General features: G+C 43.2%; 1 protein-coding gene across 1 annotated transcript in view; it reads right to left on the bottom strand.

Moving 5' to 3' along the window:
- Positions 1–24,516, bottom strand: part of MOCOS (molybdenum cofactor sulfurase) — a 363,606-nt gene that overhangs the window by 312,913 nt on the left and 26,177 nt on the right. Inside the window, exon 2 of the mRNA XM_073678475.1 lies at positions 6,363–6,452. Coding sequence (XP_073534576.1) covers positions 6,363–6,452 — 90 coding nt within the window. The remainder of the gene's footprint in view (positions 1–6,362; positions 6,453–24,516) is intronic.

Raw genomic sequence — 24,516 nt, 5'->3', positions numbered from 1 at the left:
TGGAGGAGACAGAGTAATTAATTTCTCCATCTCCTCCATTGCCAGCATCCACAGGAATTACACTGCGATTGTTTTCGCATGCCGTATCGGCATGAGGAAATAATCGCAGATGTGAGCTGCCCCATAGTTTTAACATTGGGCCGAGTTCAATCAAATTTTTTATCAGATTGCACTTGTCCAATTTCATTGGAAGTGTAATCGAGTCCTTAGAGGGTTAAACAGTCTGGAATGGTGCGGATACTGCCCTGATTCCTGATTGTCAACACAGGTGATTGAGTATAAGTTAACTAAAGGCTATGTGCCCACGATCCGGTCTTGGCAGTGCTTTGGACCCAGAATATTTTTGCTGCTTCCTAAATGCTGTGTTCTATTGAATACAGGTAAATTCATAGGTGTTCATTGAACCATGCGGATTTACTGCATTTAATACATTCTAGTGGTCAAATTTGTGTTGCAGAGACTAGCGACTCCAAGAGAAATTAATAGGCTGCGGTCCTGAAAGACGCGCCGCATATCAGTGTCCGTGGGTGATCCGCAGCCTAAGATGCACGCATAGTGGACATGGGATTTCTAGAAATCCCATCCACTATGCTACAACGACTGGCCGGAACGGTTTTGACGCTGCATAAACACGCAGCGTCAAACCCACAGCATTTCCTAATCGTTGGCACATACCCTAAGCAATTGTTCTGGCATCATCATAATTAACTGGAGAATCATGATGCAGGCTCATTTTTACCACACAGTGAAAACTATTCTAGTAGGATTTTCCTGACATTTTCTTAAGCTACATTTTACATAAAAAAACATGGTCAATAAACAGCTTTCAACACAGAAAAGATATCTCATTGTTGAAAGTTATTAGTCAGGAAAAGGGTACAGAGAGAAATGTATAAGGCATTAGCGATACCATGGAACACTGAAGATGGGCATCAAGAAGTGGCTTACACTGGTAACAATGTTTTGAAGTTTTTACTTTAAGGCTCCATATCTCTCCATCTACTACTTTTTAGAAAGTGAGACTGCCATCATTTTATATGCAATCATCTTGGCTATCTCATACATAAATTTGACTTGCAACTATTTTGCATATGATTAGTTTTGCAGCTTCTTGTCATGTCACTGCATTGTTACTGTTTTGCTCCTAAAAATCAACATTTTTATTATTTTGTTAGTATTTTATAAATCCACCTTTGGCTTTCAACACTGCTTGAATCCTTCTGAGCATACTCTCGATCAGATTCAAGCATCTCTTGATCAAACTCTGATCCCAGGTCTCTTCTATGCATTCCCAAAGTTGGTGCATACTGGTCGACTCACTTGGGTATGTATACAGCAATTTTTTTTACTCTACCCACAAGTGTTCAATTGGGTTGAGGTCTGGGGACTGTGCAGCCCAATCCAGCACCTCTACTTCATTGTGATTGAATAATTTATTCGCCAATCTTGACATATACTTTGGGTCGTTGTCCTCCTGGAACGCAATGTTGTCCTTTTCATACCCATAGTACTCAAGTGTATGAAGTAACTTGCCTTGTAGGATAACACATATATAGCTCAGCATTGAGACCACCATCGATCCTGATCAAGTATCAAATGCCTTTGGCTGTGAAACAACCCTATATCATCATGCTTCCTCCACTGAACTTGACTATTCCTTCATTTTCTTGATCCATTAGCCCCTTTTTCCCTGTTCATCCATACCCATTTGCACACATCAGAGCCTAGTCTATTGACTTTCATCTCATCACTCCAAATCACCCATTTCCAATCTTTTACTGTCCATTTTTCATATTTTTTTGAAACTTGAGCCAATGCTTCTTATGACGATGTTAACAGTCAAAGCTTCGTCACCTTTTTTCAGGCCACCATTCCAGATTTGTGCAATGTGTGTCGCACGGTGCTTGCATGGAAGTCTGTGATCTCACCATTATGAAGCATACAATCCACCTCCACTGCTGTGTTTGTCATTCCAGAACTGATAGATATTGTGATGAGCTGACTTGTTGACTCCAATATTTTGACTGGACATCCACCTCTTGTCTTTGGAAGACAGACTTCATTTTATATTCTTCCACTGTCATGGTACTCACAAAATGCCGTTTGGCAATTTTCTGGCCGAGAGACCACTATTGATGAGCTGGATGAAGCAGTTTCTCTTTTCTTGGTAAATCTTCTTCATGGCTGCTATTCGATTTGAAACAGTGACCTTTTGCTTGAGAATCAACCTAGTACCACAATGAGCTATTGGGGAATGTGAGAACAGGTTGTAAATTGTAGTATAGAGGAAGAAAAATATTTTCCACCACTAGGAGCAAAACAGTAACAATGTAGTGACATGACAAGAATCTACATAACTAATCATATGCTAAATAGTTGCAAATCAAATTTATGTATGAGATAGCCAAGATGATTGTTTATAAAATGATGTTAGACTCACATTTCAAGCAGTTTTGGATGGTGAGATATGGAGCCTGAAGGAAAATGGCTCAAAACATTGTCACTCTTTTGCTCGTCAGTGTAAATTTGGCACAACAGAAACATTACCTAGAACTCAAAAATCCTCAAAAATCCTATCCTCAAAAATTAATGAAATGATAACAAGAAAATTGGTCCAGGAGGTTGTCAAGAGGCCTATAGCAGCTTTACAGGAGTTGTTGGAATTTCTGGCAAGTGCTAAATTGGTACTGAGTGTGACAACAATCTATTTTGTTCGTCATATGTCTGGCCTCTGGGATAGGCTGGCAAGACAGAAACCTTTTCTTACAGAAAATCCATCGAAGCCTGGTTATTTTTGTCAACACCTACAAGTCTACTAAAAACATGGGTCTGATGAGACCAATGTTGAAGTTTTTGGTCATAATTAGGGATGAGCGAGTATACTCGTTACTATTTGGTACTCGCCGAATAGTACGGTACTCGGGCTACTCGTTACTCCGCGAGTTTCCTTGTGATTACTTGCTAGGAGTAATGAGTATAATGTAAGTCAGTGGGAAATGCGAGTAAGCCGCATGATTTTTTAAAAGCCGGCGGTAAAAAGCCGCCGGCTTTTAAACAATCACTCAGCCCCATACTGCTTCCCCACAGCCTCCCATCCCGATCCTCCGCTCCCCCCTCCGCCTCCCATCCCGATCCTAAGTTAGGACCGGGCGGGGAGCGCAGCACCAGGGAGCGGAGAGCAAAGGACCCGGGCGGGGAAGCCGGCAGTGAAAAGACTTCACCGTGGGCTTTCCCTTTCGGTGCTGCGCTCCCCACTCCCTGATGTGCGCTCCCCGCTCCCTGGTGCTTCGCTCCCCGCCCGGTCCTAACTGAGGATTGGGATGGGAGGCAGCGGGGGGAGCAGGGAGCACACATCAGGGAGCGGGGAGCGCAGCACCGAAAGGGAAAGCCGGCAGTGAAGTCTTTTCACTGCCGGCTTTCCCGCCGGTTATTTCAAATGAACAGCTGAGGTATCAGCTGATGCTGATCAGCTGTTCATTTGAAGTAGCCGCGGTGCCCTCAGAGGGTTCATGTGAGTTCATGCTTGACTGCATGAACTCACATGAACTTTCCCACAGCCACACTGCTCAGCTACATCTCTGGTAGAGAATCTCTATCAGAGATGTAGCTGAGCTAAAGAAGAAGACTACATTGGACTACCTCGGACTGAAGATAATTTTTTTTAATAAAGATTGAGTCTCTAAGAGTTTTTTTGTTTTATTTCTAATAAAATATTTTTTTCTATGTGTTGTGTTTCTTTTAAATACTTTACTAGAAATTCATGGCGGTCATGTCTAATATTGGCGTGACCCCATGAATTTTGGGCTTAGGGCCAGCGGATAATACAAAGCTGGCCCTAACCCCTTTATTACCCAGTGAGCCACCGCACCAGGGCCCTGGATGAGTTCGGTACAGCGCCAGAAAATGGCGCTTCTATGAACGGCCATTTTCTGGGGTGGCTGCGGACTGCAATTCGCAGCGGTGGGGGCCCAGAAAGCTTGGGCCACCCTGCGCTGCGGATTCCAGCCCCCAGCTGCTTAGCTGTACCTGGCTGGACACAAAAATAAGGCGCAGCCCCACGTATTTTTTATTTTTTTTTAATTATTTCATGAAATTCATGAAATAATAATAAAAAAAAGGGCCTCCCTATATTGTTGTGTCCGGCCAGACTGCATCTTTATTAACACCTCAACTGTCATTTAGTGTTAAAATAAAGGATTTATTAAAAAAAAAATTAGCGTGGGATCCCCCATAATTTTAGTCTCTAGCGGAGGTTAAGCAGACGGCTGGGACAGATGTTTGAAGCCTGGGAAGGGAGTAATACCCACGGAGCTTCCCATGCTACTAATATCAGCCCCCAGCTGAATATCTAGCCTTTACTAGCTATTAAAATGGGGGACCCAAAAAAAAAATGGCCTGGGGTCACCCTATTTTAATAGCTAGCAAAGGCTAGGCAGACAGCTGGGGGCTGATAATAATAGCCCAGGAAGGGTGCCATGACTATTGGCCCGCTCCCAGGCTAGAAACACCAGCCCTCAGCCGCCCCAGAAATGGTGCATCCATAGGATGTGCCAATTCTGGCGCTTAGCCTCGCTCTTCCCACTGCCCTGTAGCGGTGGCAGTGGGGTAATAGGGCTGGGGTTGATGTCAGCTTATAATGCCAGCTGACATCAAGCCCAGGTTAGTAATGGAGAGGAGTCTCTACCAGAGATGTAGCTGAGCTGTGCGGCCGTGGGAAAGTTCATGTGAGTTCATGCAGTCAAGCATGAACTAACATGAACCCTCTGAGGGCACCGCGGCTACTTCAAATGAACAGCTGATCAGCATCAGCTGATACCTCAGCTGTTCATTTGAAATAAACGGCGGGAAAGCCGGCAGTGAAAGACTTCATCGCTGCCTTTCCCCGCTCCCTGATGTGCGCTCCCCGCTCCCCCCGCCGCCTCCCATCCCGATCCTAAGTTAGGACCGGGCGGGGAGCGAAGCACCAGGGAGCGGGGAGCGAAGGACCCGGGCGGGTTTTAGAAAGAAGGTTGCCAGGGAAATGGAACAAATCTGCGCTTGCTGGAAGAATGACATCCACACTTGCATATAGGCTGATGGTTTATGGTCAATAAACCATCAGACTATATCCATTTGGATATTATTCTTCCAGCAAGCATAGATTACTTCCATTTCCCTGGCAAGCTCATTTCTGATATTTCAATGGAAGCTGCAGCATCTTGTTTTTTAGTGGTTGTGTCAAACACAACCTTGTAAGTTAAGCGTATCTTATTCATACTTGTTTTTGGATATATTAGGATAAGACCCTATTGGGCTCTTGTATTTTATCTGATATGATTTTTTACATGACAAACTGGCATTTTAAAAGGGTTGTGTAGAATATTCATATCCACTATATATTAGTAAGTGCCACCTAATTGTGTTCTTAACAAATTTGATGAAATAAACATAGTATTTAAGTACTTTGTCAAACTTACTGATACTGTTGGAAAAATTATTCCTAGATGGACTATAAGATGTTTTTTTTCCATTTCAATGTATTACAGATTGGGCAACATATTTGTATTAGGATATAGATTAAAATTAATAGCAGTATATGTAGATATTGATTGAAGTCTACGTATTGGATGCATGCAATGAAATAAATTTAAAAAATTAAGAAGTATAAAATTAAAAAAAATAGAAGATAAAAAAAAATACCACTATATCAAGCCTTTTAATATATTATTTTTGTTTTTATCTTAGAAGAGGTATATGATATGTTTATGCCAAACATCTATTAAATTCACTTACTGTTGATTTTCTGCTGGAGGTTTGTTCTAAGCATCTACTACTTGTTCTACAGAATATTATTTTCTGACATTTCTTCTGCTCTTACCCGTAACTAATTTCAGACTGTGCATTGAAAAGTAATTCAGATTGCATCGCTTGAAAAATTATTAACACAAAAGAAGTTCTTTTATGTTCGGTCTGGAATGTAAATATTAAAAATCCTTAATTAAATATAGTGTTGCATAACTATGTTGGAAATATACATAATGGGATTGCTTAATATACACAGTAAATGATCGCGTTACAAAAGCCACCTCTTCTAATGGTGTAAAGGTTACCTGATAGTATAGCTTGGTATTCACACTATAAAATTCTTTCAATTAAAAAGCAGATGTTCTAAAATGTAGCCATATAAATCCCAAGACTTATGTCAAGAAACTATTTTAGCTCAGCTGTGAATTACATTTACATTTATCAGTCCTCAATAAAGAAAATGTTGTAGAAAAACTTCAGCAATGGTAACATGCCTCCACATTAACGGGGACTGATTTAACAATTGATTGCGGTGCTTGCATGACATTGTAAAAAAAAAAAGAAGCACTTATCCTCACCATAAACATTTTCCAACATATCAGTCGCGAATGATTGAAGAAGACTTTCGGGAAATAAAGTTGTCCCAATGTGATCAAGGTAAGTCACATCTGAAAAAGAAGATTAAAAAGTAGCTTAATCACTGAATTTGAAAAACAATGAATCTTTACTTTTAATGTAAATATATTTTTCTCAGGGCAACTGATATGATAGGTCATCAATATCGCATTAATAGGGGTCTGACACGTCCAACAATCAGCTGTTACCAATCAATGCTTACATCCTGCTGCAACTAATAACAGCTGATAGATGGAGGTGCACAACCACCGATCTTATATGGATGACCTATTCTGAGAATAGTTCCGGCTTACTGCACCGGAAAACATTAGGTCCTCCATAGTTGTAAACTTTGAAAAAAAACATACAAAAAAAGTTTCATGGAGTATTTTTCTAAAATGATTTTTTGAAATGCTGAAGATAAGTTTAACACTGCACTTAGTTTTTGAGCTTGTCCAGATGGCAATGTATCTGGTAACTGTAAGGAATAATAGGACTCTAAATGATCTAAACATGCTTAAAGAAGCTGGGATGAACAAATTATGGGCAGAAGGGGAAAAATGCCCTAAAATATTTAAGGATCCATTGCATGTCGATTATTATAAAGACTAATGAATCTGGAGCAGAATAGTGATATCAAGTATTCCAAAGTGAGCAGGGCCAGAATACCCCTTTAAATCAATCCTTCTCGTTGCTTACTAAGTCTCATTCACCTCTGTATATGAGTGACAGTTTCCTGATATTATTTCTTTCTGGTGGTTTAATAGTCTCGGTTGTAAAATCATTTTGACTAGAGATGAGCAGTTTAATCAGTGGGGAATCGAATTAGAGACGAATTTCCTGAAATCAGCGGTTCCACACAAATTCAGACAATCTCCAATTCAATTTGTGAAGATCGGCAAAAAAAAAAACAACTATGCCATTTCACACGTGCTGTACAGTCAAAGTGGGCAAACGGTGTTTGGCGCAGCAGCAGGAACTTCCCCATAATGCCCTGCTGCAATCTGATCATATGGTGTAGCACAGTCAATCAGGGGGCTATCTCAGCTAGTATAAAACATAGGGACTGGCCAAAGAACGCCATTTATACCTGTGCTGTGTAAGGATGGGAGCTCTCTGAGCACACAGGATAGGGATAGAAAAAGGATTATTACGATTTTTGTCTACTTTTTCAGTGCTGATGTACCAATTTTAATACGGGAGTGATAGTCTCAATCTGTTAACAGAAATCCAATATTCAAGTGACACTGTATATAGTAAACTGTTGTAACAGTTTCATCGTCACCACTCAATGTATGACTGCAACTGTGATATACATCAGCAGAAGCACTTAATAGATGCTTTTTTTGTTATCACGCAGTGACATCAAGTAAGAGTAGTATTTAAAGGGGCTGTTCAGGTGTGTGATGAAAGTCTGCAGTCATTTTATGTGACTGCAGACTTTTGAATGCTAACATCTCATAAACCATGCACTGTCAGGATTCTCCAGAGCCGGCAATAAGAGTGCGCGGTTATGTGACCACAAGTATGCAATATGCATACTTCTGGCCATATTCTGACTATAAGTGCGCCGTTCACGTGCTTTGAGGTTTCAAAAGTCTGCAGTCACATAGAGTGACTGCAGACTTTTGGCACAAACTTGGACAACCCTTTAATCACTCATTGCGAATTTTGCAACTAAATCCAAATTCTGAATTCAAAGCTTGTTTCTGTTTGAAGATGAAAGCGTGAATCCTCTGGAGGCTGGATTACTTTGAGATACGAGATTGGCAGCTAGTGTGGGATGCTTGTCACATTTTGAAGTCCTTTGAAGAGGCAACAAAATTTCTCAGCATTGACAAGTGTGGAATCAGCACTTATATTTATACTGGAAAAAACACTCACCAGCACGCAAAAAGGGATGGAGGAAGAACATAAATTTGTATCTGTTCAGTGATGCTCTGTGTCTGTTGGGAACCTGAAGTTCGATGTCACAAGATTTGGAGGAGGAAGAGGAAAAGGAGCATGTGGAAGTGGAGGACATTGTCTGGCTCATCACCTGCCAGCACCAAGTCAAAGTAAAAATGGTGATGGCCATGACAACCAACCGTCGCAGTGGGATTATGACAATGAAACAACAGAGCTTTCAGTTGTGCTGTTGGGGATGACAAACTGTATGCTGCAATGCTTGGGAGAGGACATGCGTTTTGTTATCATGAAGCAAAGTGACTATTGGATAGCCATGATTTTAGACCATTGATATAAAAGAAAAATGTGAGAATTTTTTCCAGCTTCCAAAAGGGAGTCCACATAGGCTTACTTCTAGGATAAGCTTTGTTACTTGCTCTGCGAAGCTTATGCTGAGCAAACATCTGCCACCTACAACAAGTAGCTGAAGCTGCAACAGCAACATACACAGTATATTTAATATGATGGAGGAGGTTTTGTTAGCCATTAAGACAACCTGACGCACTTCAGCAAACACAGACGAACAGTCTGATCAGCCAAGTGCGGTCGTACCTAGACTGTCCTTTTTCAAGCAAATACCCTGAGCCACAATGCCATGGATTCCTGGGTCAACAAACTAGACCAATTGCAAAAACTGGCCCAGTTTACTATGGGAGTACTGTTGTGTTCAGCCTCCAGTGTCATGTTAGAGAGGTTATTGAGTGCAGCCGATGAAATTGTCACACCTGGGTGGACCTAGTGACCTGCCACAAATGTGTAAAACCTAATATTTGTCAAAATAAATAAAGCATGAATCAGTGCAGCCTTCATGCACTGACAGCTGATGCCAATGATTTAATGGGCCATACCAGTTGTCTGCCTGCCTAAGTGTACATTGACTGTCTACACCGTCTACTCCTGTCAGTGCCAATGGACCACACTCTGCAGGGAATCTGCTCCGTGTTCATCATGTCATGTATACTTTAGTACTACTGCTGCCGAAGCTGCCGTTGATGGCCTTAAACTGCTAAGCATCGCCTTGCCTGCTTTGTCTTAAATCTCTTCCATGCTGCTCTTTTTTATAGTGCTAGACAGTACTACTGATGCCGGGAAACGTTCTCTCATGTTTTTGTAACTTCAAGAAGCAGTTATTAAAATAGGGCTTAGTGACAAGCCATAACTTTTTCATGTTCAAAACAGAGCAACTGTTTTGTCTCCAGAAAAAAAGGGAATAATTTTGTAAGAATTGATAAAAACCCTTTGTAATTTACTAGTCATTTGGTGATTAGCAAACCAGTTGTTAGACCTAAAAAAGGGATAATTTTTTCACTTCTAGTTGAGAGGCCATTACTTGTTCACTTTCAAACCAGTACAGTATACCTGTTTTGTGTCTCAAGTAGGGTTGAGCGAGTATGTTCTGTCCGAGTACGCTCGGGCCGAGCTCCGAGTATTTACAGCTGCTCGGTGATAAGGTTAAATCGCTCAAGTGTGCATGATTTGCAACTGTTTGACAGCTTTATTACATGGGAGTAGGGTTAAGCGAGTATGTTCTGTTCCGAGTATGCTCGGGCCGAGCTCCGAGTATTTATAGCTGCTCGGTGAGATGGTTGAATCGCTCCCGTGTGCATGATTTGCGACTGTTTGACAGCTTTATTACATGTGAGGAATGTGTAAGAAATAGACATTCCTCACATGTATTAAAACTGTCAAACAGTCGCAAATCATGCACACGGGAGCGATTCAACCATATCACCGAGCAGCTATAAATACTCGGAGCTCGGCCTGAGCATATTCGGCGAAAGGGTTAATAGAACATACTCGCTCAACACTAGTCTCAAGTAAAATTGTTGAACAGCTTATGAAAAAGCTATTGTTTCTTCATTTAGCAAAGTGCTTTTTATGCTCCCCAAACGGTGACATTTGTTGCACCCAACCGTGAGAAAATGCAAGGGCTTCTTCCATTTCCATCACCTGTCTATAAACAGCAATGATTACACACATTTGCTCCCCCAAAAAGGATCATTTTTAGACTATTTATTCAATTTAGGCAGCTAAAGGCTATGTTAACACTTTATGTTTTTTTTGTATCAATTTTCTGCAGCAAAACCTTATCTCTCAAGGGAGGTTTGTCCAGCATTTTTCGTGTGATGTGTGAACATAGCCTAAAAGTCTGCAGTGTGTTTTTAAATACAATTTGGTTACCAAACAGTTTCCCTTAGCTAGATAGGTTGATGTCATTTGAGAATTAACATGGCTGTGTTTGCATTACAAAGCTTAAAATGTGTCAATTTGACTCCAATAGGAATTCATAGTGTCCTACACATATTTTCTGGATATTTAGAGGCTTTTTAATTATGCAATTAATGCAATTTTTTTCACTGAGAATCAATTTTTTTTTTATAACTGAATTTTAATTGTGTTTTTACATAAAGTATTACATACGAGAAACAAGAAAAAACAAACAATCCAAAAGCATATAGGTTAAAGCAATTACAATATATATGTTCTCTATTAACCAAGAGAATTATTATATATAAGAAATTGACTCAACACTCAGTCTTTATTTTAATATATTGCCTAAACAAGTTGGCTATGTTGACACATTGCATTTTTTCAGCATTTTTTTTTCTGCAGCAAAACCTGATCTCTTGGCGGGAAAGAAGCTGCTTCAAAAACACAGGTTTTGGTGCGGTTTTTGGTGCGTTTTTCAGGATCCCAAAGTTCAGCTTTGCTTCCACCACAGAAGCATGAACACAGGTCACCAATGCAAGACATATGTGAAACCATATTAACTACAATTACAAATGTAACAGTAGGGGGAGGTGAATTGTTCAGGAAAAGTTTACCTAAGACACTGGAATTGAATTGAGTTTGTAGGACACTATTGTCTGCCATTCAGTTGCTCAGGCATTGTTCAATTTCACACCTCGCTGGGCCACAGATATTGTTTAATCTCACACCTAGCTCAGCCAATGATTACTGTGTACACATCACTAATTGAAACTGTTCTAATGCAAGCAGCCATCTCAGGTGACCAAGACAAGATGGTAAAATCACAAAAATAAATGAGTTTCACATACTGTTGTACCTTTTTTCACTAAAAATGCAGCAAAACCTGATAGCTATGTTCACACTAGGTATTTTTTCAGCATTTTTTCACTACTCATTACTTTCAATGGGTGAAAAATGCTGAAAGAAGTGATAGCTTTATTCTCCAAAAAATCATGCAAAGCATAAAATACTGATCAAACAAAAACCAAAGTGTGCGCATGAGATTTCTGGAATCTCATAGACTTTGCTGGTACTGTAAAAAGCAGCTGAAAATTTGCATATAAAACACTGAAAAAACGCAATGTGTGAACATAGCCATACAGTGACACAGCAAGACATTGACACATAAGGCTGGAGGGGAGAAGGTGGAAAATGAACCAAGTTTACTCCACTTATCTGACCTGTATCGCGTTTTGCAACTACGTTCCTTAACCTGTCAGCAGGATTGTGCTCAGTAAACTACATACACTGTCAGGTGGGTGACATTATACTGAACAACATGATACCTTGGTTGATGAAATCCATCCTGTGTTTCTTTTGTAATCTTTACTTTCAGTTTAAAGATAATGATATGCTCGTGCTTCGGGGAGGGCTATTAATATCAGGCCCCAGCTGTCTGCCTAGCCTTTGCTAGCTGTTAAAATAGGGGGAACCCACATCATTTTTTGGGGGGGTCCCTCATTTTAATAGCCAGTAAAGGCTAAGTATTCAGCTGGGGGCTGATATTAGTAGCCTGGGAAACTCTGTGGGTATTACCCCCTTCCCAGGCTTCAAACATCTGCCCCAGCTGTCCGCTTAACCTCTGCTAGAGTATGAAATCATGGGGGACCCCCAACCCAATTTTTTTTTAAATACAGTCTTTAATTAAACAATAAATGACAAGTACAGTAACCAACACAATCATTGTAGTAATTATATATGTGACTGACATCTTTCTATCTATTCTATGTGTGTAGATCTATTCTCTCTATTCTAAATTGTCGGGTATTGATGTATTGTAACTGTACATGTGACACCCAGCTGCGCTCGGTATCACAGATCCTGGAAGAGTGCATTGATGGATTCCTCCACAAGAGGCCCCCATAACCATTCACACCTCTTCACCGTCCACCTCAGACCACCAGAGGGAGCAAGTTAGCGATAGATAAATAGGGAAGGTGTAGCCAGGCAGCAGTCAGTCGAGTCTAGAGTCTAGTTGAGTCTGGTTTAGCAGTGAGTCCAGTGCAGTCTGAGAAGATTTACCTCAGAGGACAAAAGCCTGTTCCAGCTCCTGCAATTGCTATCCTGCAGTGGAGCTTATCCAGACCAAGACTCAGTGTACAGTCATGGCCAAAAGTTTTGAGAATGACACCAAAATTATATCTTCACATGATCTGCTGGCCTCTGGTTTTTATTAGTGTTTGTCTGATGTTTATATCACATACAGAAATATAATTGCAATCATATTATGAGTACCAATAGGTTATATTGACAGTTAGAATGAGTTAATGCAGCAAGTCAATATTTGCAGTGTTGCCCCTTCTTCTTCAAGACCTCTGTAATTCTCCCTGGCATGCTCTCAATCAACTTTTGGACCAAATCCTGACTGATAGCAGTCCATTCTTGCATAATCAATGCTTGCATTTTGCCAGAATTTGCTGGTTTTTGTTTGTCCACCCGTCTCTTGATGATTGACCACAAGTTCTCAATGGGATTAAGATCTGGGGAGTTTCCAGGCCATGGACCCAAAATCTCTATGTTTTGTTCCATGAGCCATTTAGTTATCACCTTTGCTTTATGGCAAGGTGCTCCATCATGCTGGAAAAGGCATTGTTGGGCGCCAAACTGTTCTTGGACGGTTGGGAGAAGTTGCTCTTGGAGGACATTCTGGTACCATTCTTTATTCATGGCTGTGTTTTTAGGCAAGACTGTGAGTGAGCCGATTCCCTTGGCTGAGAAGCAACCCCACACATGAATGGTTTCAGGATGCTTTACAGTTGGCATGAGACAAGACTGGTCGTAGCGCTCACCTCTTCTTCTCCGAATAAGCTGTTTTCCAGATGTCCCAAACAATCGAAAAGGGGATTCATCAGAGAAAATGACTTTGCCCCAGTCCTCAGCAGTCCACTCCCTGTACCTTTTGCAGAATATCAGTCGGTCCCTGATGTTTTTTCTGGAGAGAAGTGGCTTCTTTGCTGCCCTCCTTGAAACCAGCCCTTGCTCAAAGAGTCTCCACCTCACAGTGCGTGCAGAAGCACTCACACCAGCCTGCTGCCATTCCTGAGCAAGCTCGGCACTGCTGGTAGTCCGATCCCGCAGCTGAAACAGTTTTAAGATACGGTCCTGGCGCTTGCTGGTCTTTCTTGGGCGCCCTGGAGCCTTTTTGACAACAATGGAAGCTCTCTCCTTGAAGTTCTTGATGATGCGATAGATTGTTGACTGAGGTGCAATCTTTGTAGCTGCGATACTCTTCCCTGTTAGGCCATTTTTGTGCAGTGCAATGATGGCTGCACGTGTTTCTTTAGAGATAACCATGGTTAACTGAAGAGAAACAATGATACCAAGAACCAGCCTCCTTTTAAAGTGTCCAGTGATGTCATTCTTACTTAATTATGACTGATTGATCGCCAGCCCTGTCCTTATCAACACCCACACCTGTGTTAATGGATCAATCACTAAAACGATGTTAGCTGCTCCTTTTAAGGCAGGACTGCTATGAGGTTGAAATGTGTTTTGGGGGTTAAAGTTCATTTTCTGGCCAAATATTGACTTTGCAAGTACAGTAATTGCTGTTAAGCTGATCACTCTTTGACATTCAGGAGCATATGCAAATTGCCATTACAAAAAATGAAGCAGTAAACTTTGGAAAAATTACTATTTGTCTCATTCTCAATACTTTTGGCCATGACTGTAGCTCAGAGTGGTGAGCTTTAGGTGTGCCAGCGCCATAAGATCGGTGAAGCGCGGCAAGCTGCCGTTAGTGTGAGTAGCCTAGTGAGGGCATGAGTAGGCCGGAGGTGAGTGGAGAGTTAGGACATAGGGGGCAGAGGAGCTTAACTTGCTCACCCCGAAGAATTTACCGGACACCGGGTCCGAAGCTTACCAGGATCTCTATGACCCAGTAAGACCTAACTGAAATCCCTGGAGAACTACAGGTCCCAGGATCGCTAAAGTGCTGATACGTAACAGAGCCAGTAGACACATAGGCCCCGTAAGCCGGGAGCATGTACTCCAAGAGAAGGCCCAACCACAAGGTCAGCCAGTGCAGGACAGAGACAAAGTTAGGCCTAGCTCCAGGCAGGTCAGAAACTTACTACGCAGAGGCAAGTAACAGGAGGCCCTACACCTGCTCATTGGGGAGGATCCTGACATGCACCCTTCACCCTACAGAGCTCCGGGACGTGCCTGAATTTCCATCAGTAAAAGGTACTGAAGTCACCATCGTGTCTGTCCCTGTTCTTGCTCTGACCCGGCTGGGTCTCGCCTGTCCTGCGTCCCCTTTCCATACGCTGCCCTGAGGCCTAGCTCCACCTGTGGGGAGCTATACCATCGAGCTGCCTTATTACCGGCCTCAGTGGACTGACGCAGCGCAGGTGATCCTCACCAGAAGCCACAGGTGGCGTCACGAACTATCATAAAATTAACAAACAATTCCCCTTTTTAAGGAGAGACCCCAGGGTATGGGCCCGGGAGCCGACCACCGTGACATCCCTAAGGCCAGGCTAAAGGCCCGGGTACCGAGTCATCCCCTTCCCCTGGGTGAGTCATACAGGGCTGATGAATTTCCGGCTTTTAAAGAGACGGCTGCGTGAAAATCGCATAACACTCGTCAGTTTTTTTCAGTCCAGAAAACGGAACGTTTTTTTTTTCTCACATGAGTATGTGCCCAAAGAAGAATGTTCAGAAGTAAGGGGGATTTTTTTAGAACATAAGTCCCAAATTGCTTTGGTAAAAGTAACTGGAAATAGCATATGTAAATATAGTTTATTGGAAGAGGTTCTCCAAATGTAAGAGTTAGGATCAAATCTTTTTTCTTTAATTTGTTGAAGCCGGCAAATTGGAATTTCACAAAATCAGCTCATCTCTAATTCTGACCTATCTGTAATGGAAACCTGCTCTCCCTGCCCTGATTTGTTGGAAACCTGCTCTCCCTGCCCTGACTTGTTGGAAACCTGCTCTCCCTGCCCTGACTTGTTGGAAACCTGCTCTCCCTGCCCTGATTTGTTGGAAACCTGCTCTCCCTGCCCTGATTTGTTGGAAACCTGCTCTCCCTGCCCTGACTTGTTGGAAACCTGCTCTCCCTGCCCTGACTTGTTGGAAACCTGCTCTCCCTGCCCTGACTTGTTGAGCAGATAATAGAATGCACAGCAGAGGCAACAGCTTGAACCAATGACAATACAGGATGTGTCTTACACTACCACAGACCACCTGAAGGCCCTCTAGCTAAACTGTAGTCACAGGTCATAGTACTGAACTGCAAATAAGCACTATCTAAGGAAAATAAATAGCAGGTAAACATCACCTCTACCTCTGACCTAGAGGTGATGTGGAAAGTCACTTCTATAAACAAATCAAAAGCTTGACAGGCATTTCTTTCTGAATGAAAGGTTGCTAATCTCATGGTGTTTATGAGTGAAAGGCCAATGAAAGACCAGCTTGTTTTATTACATGCAGATTTTAAATGATCTGTTACTTTTTAAATATTGATTAAAAAGCACGCTATACTATACTGTATACTATACTATGCTATACTGTACTTTTTTCGCTTTAAAACTGGAGAAAATCACACACTCTACCTCTGAGATTCGCCTGTGTCTAAATGTAACTGCCCTCAGCAGTATATTAAGCAAAACTCAGGTCTTAATTAGAGATCCCTAGTGTTATTTCAATAGAAGTCACCCTGTGGTTGCCACATATAGATTAATAGCACACTATTCCATTCACTCTAGCTGTTACAAAGAGCATAGAGGTACTGTAGTATGCCTATCTATTACTGAGCGTGCTATGCTCATGTGGTTTGCCTTGCAGCTAGGAACAAAGACCATATGTAATTTTTCCATCATCTAATGAGAGTTTTTACATTTCAACTTTAATCCAACTAAAAAAAAGTAGAAAACTGGATGAAAGTGAATTTGCATTAATTGATGTCTTATTTACACTTTAACTGAATGCAAATAACCATCACTTCACACGGCATGCTGTGCTTCACTTAATGCGCAATAATGAACATTACAGGAAAATCAAAACCAATTTCTATAATATTAAAAGAAGGGAAAACACTTCACTTGGATTATTGCATACACCTGCTTTGCTGACTTTGGAATTTTCTGTAAACAAGACAATATACATCGCTGGAAATACACACACACACACACACTATTCTGCAATTTACTATGTTATCATCAGAACATTAAAATGAGAGCTACCGTACTTTTTTTTTTACAACTTTTTGTACTAATTTTTATTAGGGACTTTACAACTTTTACGACTATGATAGAGATGTAAATGATTGAATCAGTGTAAATTATGTGTTGTTTGCACTCTCAGATGCCTACTATTCTTATTAATATACATGAACTTAAATATTTAAGCCTAACTACTTAAGACCTCAAACTGTTTACCTAGCTTGAGATGCATCAAAATTATTCATAAATTTGGTGCCTCTTAAGCTGTTCATGCTCCAAAATATGAAATCCATGCTAGCCTCTTTTGCTAAGACCCACTCTTTTTCAGAAAAAAAGGCCAGAGCAACAAATTTCACTAATCAACACTGGCCTTTTCTTGTTAGTATTGATTATAGATACTGAATTAAAAGGGGTAGTCTCAGACTAACATATGGATGACCTATCAAGAATTTCAGATCAATGGGGTATGATAACTGGCAGCCCCACTGATCAGATGTTATCTGCTCTGGTGGAAGTCAATAGTAAACAATGTTCAGACCTGGATCAATGCTGCTCCATACATTTTCAGCTGTTGCCCCCGAATAATGAATATTATCTCCCATTCAAGTGACTGTTTCATTCAGTACCATAACACAAGACATACTGTGCAACTGGGATATCCAAGGCAGCGTGTTTTAAAGGGGCGGTTAAATGAGTTGTCCAGGGCTAACACTGATGACCTCAGAGAATTTGAGAATAGTCCATGTACAATCATAAATATTGCTAATCACAGCCTATCTAGTTTTATTAAATGGCCACAATCAAAGAGGTTTCTTTTTACCCCTCCTGAGAGAAATAATTCCAGCAGCATACTATGCACTGAGAAACAGTCCTAAGTCTACTATTACCAAGTTTTTTTCAGATGGTGACTCCCAAATGACTGAAAAGAAAAAATGATGTAGAGGTAAACGAGGGGACAGAAACAGGTGAATTCATTAAATATACAGAACACGTAGTGAAACCACAGAGCATCTCAAAAAACAGGGTAATGAAGTAAAAATATTTAACTTCTCATTCCACACTCCTGACAAAAGATTGATCTTTTAGTCCAGCTAATAAATGTAATGGGTTTGACCTATTTGTTACATCCCCCAAGCCATCAAGAAAAAAAACAAAGTTGAAATTAAATCCCACCATAGAGAAAATCATAAAGATACCTTTTTCAATACTTGTGGGCAATGAATTCAGGGTGCTGAAGTACAACATGGAACAAGTACAACACAGGAAAAGGAAGAACCGCACTCTCAGGCTCTTGATCAACATCTTAATTACCATCAGAAGTGCCAACAAATGTGGAGCTATTGTGATCCAGGACTGTGATATAGGCATTAAAGAAGTCACTGGGATTTTAGCTGAAAGAGTACTATAGTTCATTACCACTGAACCACACTCCAGAACATAATCTTGAACTAAAAACAATATTAGACAGTGTGGAGACACAAAAAGTTCTAAGTAAGAAAGAAAAATATATATTTATTCCTAATCCTATCATGTTCATTTTCTACCACCCCACCAGGTGCAGAGACATTGCCAATTCAACAGGTAGGCCCTTTATTGTTGGCATCTCCTTCCTCACTTGTTTCATTATGTTGACCTACAATTTCAGAAATGTTTTGAAACTTACATCTTACTTAAGAGATTTAGCTGACCTAATTACCTCATTATATAATAGGGTTTGGAAAGACTGAGAACTTGTGGTGGGTCACAATTAGTGTTGAGCATTCCGATACTGAAATATCGGGTATCGGCCGATATTCGCGGTATCGGAATTCCGATACTTAATTCCGATACTATTGCAATATCGTATACCGGAATCGGAAGTTCCCATAATGCAATGAGACATTTTCATTTTATTCAGCCAATGAGGATCCTAAGAAGTGTGGGCACATCCTGTTAGGCATGTAGGCATCTTAACTAATGGCATGGCTGTGATTGGCTGCTGAAATGATGTCATGATGCACTATAAAAGCCACCGCCGCCATTTTGAGCTCACTCTGCTGTGAATTCAGTTAGGGATAGGATGCTGTTGTTCTGAGGGACAGTTTTAGCTACCTATTTGCTCTATACTGCTTTACCCAAGCTACTTTCTAAATCACTGTGCCTTGCAGTGCTAGTGCACAGTTCCCTGTGCTGTTCACCGCTATCTGCAAGGTCTGTGTGTGTGAGTGCAGCTCACCCTGTAGTGTGTGCTTCAGCCAAGTCTGGTTGTAGTGCACTCAGTGTGTGTCACTGCCTCATACATTGTCCTTTTTTGCCAATTCATAATTTTTCCTGATATCTCCTATTAGTGTGGTGGTTCCATCTGTATTCAGCTAAATTGGTTCCAAACACACTATATAGGAGTAGATAGAGAAATTTTTTTCCGTCTTGCAGCACTAGTGCACAGTGCTCTGCATCTGTACTGTTCACCGCTGTCTGCAAGGTCTGGTGTGTGAGTGCAGCTCACCCTGTAGTGTGTGCTTCAACCCCGTCTGGTTGTAGTGCACTCAGTGTGTGTCACTGCCTCATACATTGTCCTTTATTGCCAATTCATAATTTTTCCTGATATCTCCTATTAGTGTGGTGGTTCCATCTGTATTCAGCTAAATTGGTTCCAAACACACTATATAGGAGTAGATAGAGAATTTTTTTCCGTCTTGCAGCACTAGTGCACAGTGCTCTGCATCTGTACTGTTCACCGCTGTCTGCAAGGTCTGGTGTGTGAGTGCAGCTCACCCTGTAGTGTGTGCTTCAACCCCGTCTGGTTGTAGTGCACTCAGTGTGTGTCACTGCCTCATACATTGTCCTTTATTGCCAATTCATAATTTTTCCTGATATCTCCTATTAGTGTGGTGGTTCCATCCATATTCAGCTAAATTGATTCCAAACACACTATATAGGAGTAGATAGAGGAGCCTTTCTGCAGCATTGGGCCCTGCAGCCCCAGCCAGATTAGTATTAGCCTATTTTTTGCAGCCTCATCTATTGCATTGTAGGTTACCTTCCTACATTGTAATAGCTACAAAAAGTTTGTGATACTATCGTTATTACATCTTTAGGCACATCCAGTGTCTTTTTGTGACAAAAAAAACCTAAATAAAGTTCACCAAACACTCCACTTTACAGTTGTGTAGGCCACATTAGCTCATATTAAAGTCTAGTCCACACTTTATAAAATTAGTGTTTCTTATACCTGTTAGCAGCTGTTCAGGAATAAGCACACTAAGCCCTTAGTACTTTTCTGCCTATCTTTATCAGTCTACCAAGATGAAGAAGGCAGGGAGTAAGGCATGTGGTCGTGGTCGTGGGCGTGGGCGTGGAGTTTCTGCAGGGAGAGGACGTGAGGATTCTGTGCCTGCAGGGAGAGGACGTGGGGATTCTGTGCCTGCTGCGGGCACCAGTGACTCAGCATCCCCCAGTTTTACCAGGGAACAGTCCTTTATGCGCAGCTTTGTAGGAGCTAGCCGTACCCCACTGCTGCGCGAGGACCAAATTGAAGCCGTTGTCGGATGGATGGCAGCTAACGCATCGACTTCAATTAGTTCCAGATCCTCTCAGGTCCTGAGCACTGAAGAGCACCCATCTGTCTCTTCACCACCTGCCAAATTGCCCAGGCAGTCAGAGAGCCCTGGACAGGAGCCATCTCTACTTCTGTTCTCTGAATCTCTTGGCTTGGAAAGAGGGGGCCAGCCAAGCAGAATTCGAGAATTTGAAGAAGAGGTAGTATGCAGTGATGCGCAACCGTTTTGTCTCTCTGAATCTGAAGAGGCGGGTGGGCCAGTGCCTATGGTCAGCAGCACACCTCAGTACGCATCTGATGATGAGACTCAGGTGCCACTTTCTGGTGCGTACTGTGCTGTCGAGACTACCCAGGAGAAGCAGTTGTTTGAAGAGGGTGGTGTAGATGATGAGGTCCTTGACCCATCATGGCGTGAGGGACAGGAAGGTGGTGGGAGCAGCTCTGAGGAAGAGATTCCCCGAACGGCCCAAAAAGGAGGGAGAGGGAGGGGGCAGACTTGGTTGCCTGTAGCCTCCACTTCGGCACCCATTAGGAGCATGGCTCTTCCAAAATCCAAAGCGGGCGCTCCCAAGACTTGCAGTGCCTGGTCCTTTTTTGACACAGTTGCAGATGACATTTGCTTTGTCAAATGCAAGCTGTGTAATCAGAAGGTGAAAAGAGGGAAAAGTGTCAGCAACCTCAATACCACAAATATGTGGAAACATGTGCGGACCAAGCACGTGGTGGAGTTACACAAACACACTGAAGACCTAGGCCAACCTACAGCGCCACCTACCACCTCTTCAGCTCGTGTTGTAGCCTCTTCCTCCAGCTCACACACAGCTGGTTCGGCTTCCTCACAGGATCGCCATGGAAGAATCTCTGGCACTGTTGTACAGAGACACAGTGTAATTCCACCCACAGCACCACTTTCCCAGTCATCCTCACACTCCCAGGCCAGTCTACAGCCATCGTTAGCACAGGCATGGGAGAAAAGGCACCCATACTCGGCAAACCACCCCCGAGCACAGGCTCTGAATGCTGGCATTGCTAAACTACTGGCCCTTGAAATGCTATCATTCAGGCTGGTGGAGACTGACACATTCCGTAACTTTATGGCATTGGCAGTCCCACAATACAACGTGCCCAGCCGCTTTTATTTCAGCAGGCAAGCCGTCCCTGCCCTGCAACATCATGTGGAGGGAAAAATTAAACATGCGCTACAAAACGCCGTCAGTAGCAAGGTCCACCTGACCACTGATGCGTGGACCAGTAAGCATGGACAGGGACGATACCTTTCCCTCACTGCCCATTGGGTAAATGTTGTGGAGCCGGGTACAGATCTTGAGAGTGGCGCTGTACGTGTTCTGCCAACTCCAAGGATTGCAGGAATCCAGTCTGTACACATTGACTCCTCCTCATACTCCAGTTCCTCTGAATCAGCGCTGCAGGAGCCGTCACGGTCTACCTCCACATCGACCCGTGAACGGTTACCTGTTATGATGACCGATATGAGCACAGCCGTGGCCAAACGTCAACAGGCCGTATTAAAATTAATTTCTTTGGGGAATCGAAGCCACACAGCGCAGGAGCTCTGGAATGCCATCAAGCAGCAGAGTGACGTGTGGTTTGTGCCAGCGAATCTCCAGCCAGGCATGGTAGTGTGTGACAATGGCCGAAATCTGGTGGCAGCTCTGGGCCTAGGCAACCTCACTCACATCCCATGTCTGGCACATGTGCTCAACTTGGTCGTGCAGAGTTTTTTGAGGGACTATCCGGATCTTGATGCACTGCTTCACAAGGTCCGCATAGAGTGCGCTCACTTGCGGCGTTCCAGCAATGCAAGATCACGCATTGCAGCTCTGCAGCGCCGATTATGTCTTCCGGAACATCGCATCATATGTGACCTACCCACCAGGTGGAATTCAACGTTACATATGTTGGAGAGGTTGTGTGAGCAGCAGGCAGCAGTAATGGAGTACCAGCTGCAGCAGGCGCAAACAAGTCGCAGTGCGCGCCGTTCACACTTCACCACCACTGAGTGGGCCTCTATGAAGGACATTTGCCACGTTTTGCGTGCCTTCGATTATTCCACGCGGATGGCGAGTGCAGATGATGCACTAGTCAGCATGACTATCCCCCTTATCTGCCTGCTTGAAAAAACACTGCAAGCACTAAGGGACGAGGTTTTGGAAGAGGTGGAGGATGAGGAGTCACAAATGCCATCTGCTTCTCTACAGTCTGCGCAACGTGGTTCCTCACAAAGGCCTAGGCAGGGGACACTTTGTGAGGAGGATGAGGAGGAGTCAATGGATGAGGAAGACATCTGTCCAGAGGAGGGAGGTACACAATGCTCTAGTAGTCAGTATCTAGAGCGAGGGTGGGGTGATGCAGAGCAGGCAGAGATCACGCCTCAAGCAGGGGACAGCGTTTCTTGGCCAGTTGGCAGTCTGCAGCACATGGTTGATTTCATGCTGCAGTGCCTCAGAAACGACCGCCGCATCGCCCACATTCTCAACACGGCTGATTATTGGGTGTCCACCCTCCTAGATCCTCGCTACCGGGACAACTTACAAAGCCTCATAACACCATTGAACCGGGAGCGTAAAATGCGGGAGTACCAAGACGCACTGGTGCATTCCATCATGTTCTCCATTCCAACCGAGAGCAGTGCTGCTAGTGCTTTACAAAGCAGCTCAGTGCGTCGAGGCAGTGGAGGAAGCTCTGCACAAAGAGGGAGCAGAAGCAGCGCCTCAGCACAAGGCAAGACCAGTATGGCCGAAATGTGGCAAAGTTTTGTGTCCCCGCCGCCACAAATGTCTACACCATCACAGACAGCTCCAGTCAGCAGGAGGCAACGTTTCCGTCAGATGGTGACAGACTACATGTCTTGCCCTCTTAGTGTACTCCCAGACGGCTCTTCTCCCTTCAAGTTTTGGGTCTGTAAGCTGGATACATGGCCAGAGCTTAGTCAGTATGCACTGGAGGTGCTAGCTTGCCCTGCTGCTAGTGTATTATCGGAACGCGTCTTTAGTGCCGCAGGTGGTGTACTAACAGACCGTCGCATGCGACTATCCTCCGATAACGTTGACCGGCTTACTTTTCTCAAAATGAACAAGGCCTGGATCTCTCATGAATTTGCCAGTCCTCTTCCAGAATAAATAATTGGTTGGCAACAGTATCCAGGTCTCCTGTTCTGTTCATGTTTCTACCACCTGAACTGTAATCCCTGAGCTCCAACACCGCCAGTTGGCGCTCGGAAGTGCCGTCTGCACAGTCAACACTTGCTGCCGTGTTATTGGGGTTCAGTAACGTCAGCTGTTCTCCTGCTGTGCGGACGGCAATTTCTCCTGATTTGTCCACATCCACTGTACTACACATTTTAAAGTTGCTCCAATTACTCCTCTGGCTCCTCTGTTTTCATTCTTATCCCTGGGCTCCAGCACCGCCAGTTGGCGCTCGGAAGTGCTGTCTGCACAGTCAACACTTGCTACCATGTTATTGGGGTTCAGTAACGTCAGCTGTTCCCCTGCTGTGCAGACGGCAATTTCTCCTGATTTGTCCACATCCACTGTACTACACATTTTAAAGTTGCTCCAATTACTCCTCTGGCTCCTCTGTTTTCATTCTTATCCCTGGGCTCCAGCACCGCCAGTTGGCGCTCGGAAGTGCTGTCTGCACAGTCAACACTTGCTACCATGTTATTGGGGTTCAGTAACGTCAGCTGTTCCCCTGCTGTGCGGACGGCAATTTCTCCTGCTCTGTCCACATTCTCACTACTACAGATTTTAAAGTTGCTCCAATTACACCTCTGGCTCCTCTGTTTTCATTCTTATCCCTGGGCTCCAGCACCGCCAGTTGGCGCTCGGAAGTGCCGTCTGCACAGTCAACACTTGCTGCGGTGTTATTGGGGTTCGGTAACGTCAGCTGTTCCCCTGCTGTGTTCACGGCAATTTCTCCTGCTCTGTCCATATTCACTGTGCTACTTATTTAAAACTTGCTCCAATTACACCTCTGGCTCCTCCGTTTTTAGTATTTACCCTGGGCTCCAATACCGCTAGTTGCTGCTCAGAAGTGCCGTCTGCACAGTCAACGCTTGCTCCAGTGTTATTGGGATTCAGTAACGTCAGCTGATCCCCAGCTGTGTGTCCGGCAAATTCTCCTGCTTTGTCCACATCCACTGTAGTACGGATTTAAAACCTCCTCCAAATACACCTCTGGCTCTTCTGTTTTTAGTAT

Source organism: Phyllobates terribilis, unplaced genomic scaffold, assembly GCF_046119375.1.
Source record: "Phyllobates terribilis strain yellow unplaced genomic scaffold, ASM4611937v1 Scaffold_4__5_contigs__length_816908805, whole genome shotgun sequence".
In the NCBI taxonomy this organism is placed as follows: Eukaryota; Metazoa; Chordata; class Amphibia; order Anura; family Dendrobatidae; genus Phyllobates; species Phyllobates terribilis.
Note: the sequence above shows the minus strand (reverse complement) of the source record. Positions and strands in the feature narration are given on the sequence as shown.